General features: G+C 51.8%; 2 protein-coding genes across 2 annotated transcripts; both read right to left on the bottom strand.

Moving 5' to 3' along the window:
- Positions 1 to 129: 129 nt before the first annotated feature.
- Positions 130 to 634, bottom strand: CC1G_13540 (hypothetical protein; the record flags this gene model as incomplete). Its single annotated transcript, XM_001841559.2, has 3 exons — positions 130 to 168; positions 242 to 480; positions 544 to 634. The coding sequence occupies 3 exons, from the start codon at positions 632 to 634 to the stop codon at positions 130 to 132; spliced, it is 369 nt and encodes a 122-aa protein (XP_001841611.2).
- An 849-nt stretch (positions 635 to 1,483) lies between these two features.
- On the bottom strand, positions 1,484 to 1,846 carry CC1G_13541 (hypothetical protein; the record flags this gene model as incomplete). The annotated part of the gene is made up of 1 exon (XM_001841560.2): positions 1,484 to 1,846. The coding sequence occupies one exon, from the start codon at positions 1,844 to 1,846 to the stop codon at positions 1,484 to 1,486; it is 363 nt and encodes a 120-aa protein (XP_001841612.2).
- Positions 1,847 to 2,208: the final 362 nt, after the last annotated feature.

Below are 2,208 nucleotides of genomic sequence, written 5' to 3' on the forward strand. Positions count from 1 at the left end.
TCTAACTCAAATATATCCGAGACATTTCGAACGACATCCCCCCAGTTGCGAGGGTCGGGCCCTTTACCCTTTTGGAGATTAGATGGGCCGGGGTTGGGGACCGGCTTCTCACTCGGTAAAGGCGCTCCTTTAGGCGCTCGATGCGCGCACGCTGTACTCGATCCAATCCTGCCGTAGCGATATCCTCAGCTCGGCGTTGATCCATTGACAAGGACCTTCGAGTCCTGCTACGCCCCCTCACGGGCGTCTTCGCCTCATAATCCGAACGTGTGGTACCAAAAATACTTCCATTCTTATCAAGACCCCTATCCGTATCTACAATGCCGGCGGAAAAATCACGGGAGCCCTCAGCTCCACCCGAAGTCCCATCGACCCGATCGCGACCGGGTCCAGCCTCCCTCTCGTTCGTCGAGAGGGGAGCCTCTGAGTCACCCCGCAGGGTTCCCGAGGCAGGTCGGTCACCTGCAGGTGCCTCCCTAGCTGTCGAAGTTGACGCGCTAGAGAGAAAATTGTCAGTACTGTTGTCACTCTGGTCGTACGTACCTGGGAGTGACGTCGGGACAGGGCCAGTGTCCACGACTCCTGTTGTGGGACGTCTTCTAAGGTTGTAGGGGCGAGGCGGCAAACGAAGCATGGTCGTAGTTGACAACGAAGCAGTGGCGCAGTAATTAGCACGGTGTTTGGCGTTGTTGGGTTGAGAGGTGGGTTGAGGTGGGTTGCCTGCATCGAGTCGGAAGGCCTGGTTGATCAGACCAGGGTGCACCAGAGCTTGACGAGGCGAGAGAGAGAGAGAGAGAGAGAAAGCGCGAGAGAGAGAGAGTAGTGTCGACGCTAGACACTCAAAAATATGTGACGCGAGATAAGTCGCGGCACACCAGAGCCTCAGACAAACACGTTGGCTTGAGTGGGTTAAAGCGTCGTGTTGAAAGAGACTAGCTACTTACAACGGGGGTTGAACCCTTTATATACTAGACTACCTACTTATGTAATCTAGAACTACCTAGGTACGATGAGGAGAAAGGAATAAGAATTCAGCATAGGAGAAGGCATAGGCAAACAGAGAAAAGGAAAAGATAAACAAACAGAAGGTAAAGACAAACAAAGGCATACGTGAGACTTGGGAAGGCGCCAAGTCGAGCGGCGCCTTACATAATTCCAGATCATCTTGATCTTCCTCTCTTTGTACCTCCTTTTGCGTATCCAGTACCTTGTCCTTGCCCTCCACTACAGTCATTGATCATCTTGCGTGACAAAATTATGTCATGAATTTCTTCCTGCCGCTTTCTTCGACAAACGGCTACCAAATCTTGAGATTTTTTTATTGTAGTCCAACACGAAGGGTATGAAAATGTTACTCTTGTATGTAAATAAACGATATATCGCCTTATTGAGTATGTAGGAGGTGAAATGTCCAGCATGCCTCTGCCGAGGTCTGATTTGACGGCCATTAACCAACGATGCCACAGCTGCCTTCCACGCAGCCCTAGCATCCATCTTCATCACCGCCTCTGCTTCTCTGCCATTCGGTGAACTGTACAACTTGCTCATAGAATGCATCTCCCGACAACATCCGTGGTAGCCCGTTGCCCATGAGTTTTCCCAAGGTCTGTTTGCCTTTTTTCTTCTCCTTGTGCGCCAGCTGAATCCGAAGTTTGTTGCAGTATGTGTCGTTAAGAATCTGTGAAGCCTGAAGTACCGCCACCCGGTCCCGCAATGCTCGGAACATGGTGTCCGACTCTTTCAGAGCTTCAAGAAGTATGGTTTCGGTTTCGGTCTTCGGGACGATGCGTAGGGCGTTGGTGATGGGAGTGGAAGGTTGTGGGATAGGTGCAGTTGGTAGGGTCATCCGTTCCGAGCAGATAACTCATGCGCGTCTTTGCCAGTTCCCTTGCAGCCTCGTCAATGATTGCTTTTTGTCGAGCGGCCTGGGCTTCGGATGGTGACGGTGGGGTGTCATCGTTGTCATCCTCGTTAATCGTACCGAGCGGTGTGTCATCTTCCATAGACAAGTTATGTAGCATCCTGGCAATCAATTTCATTGGCATCGGAGGTGGTGCGGGGAGGTTTGAGTCGATTGATGTTGCCTGGCTTGGTGCGAGCATCCGTTCAGTCACGCACCAAGCATCCGTTCAGTCACCACAGATGGGTCGAATGAGAAGGCACCCTGTCTGCGAAAGGCTTTCATCGATGTGTCGGTGGTGAGTGCTG

Source organism: Coprinopsis cinerea (assembly GCF_000182895.1).
Source record: "Coprinopsis cinerea okayama7#130 chromosome Unknown cont3.51, whole genome shotgun sequence".
Taxonomy (NCBI): Eukaryota; Fungi; Basidiomycota; class Agaricomycetes; order Agaricales; family Psathyrellaceae; genus Coprinopsis; species Coprinopsis cinerea.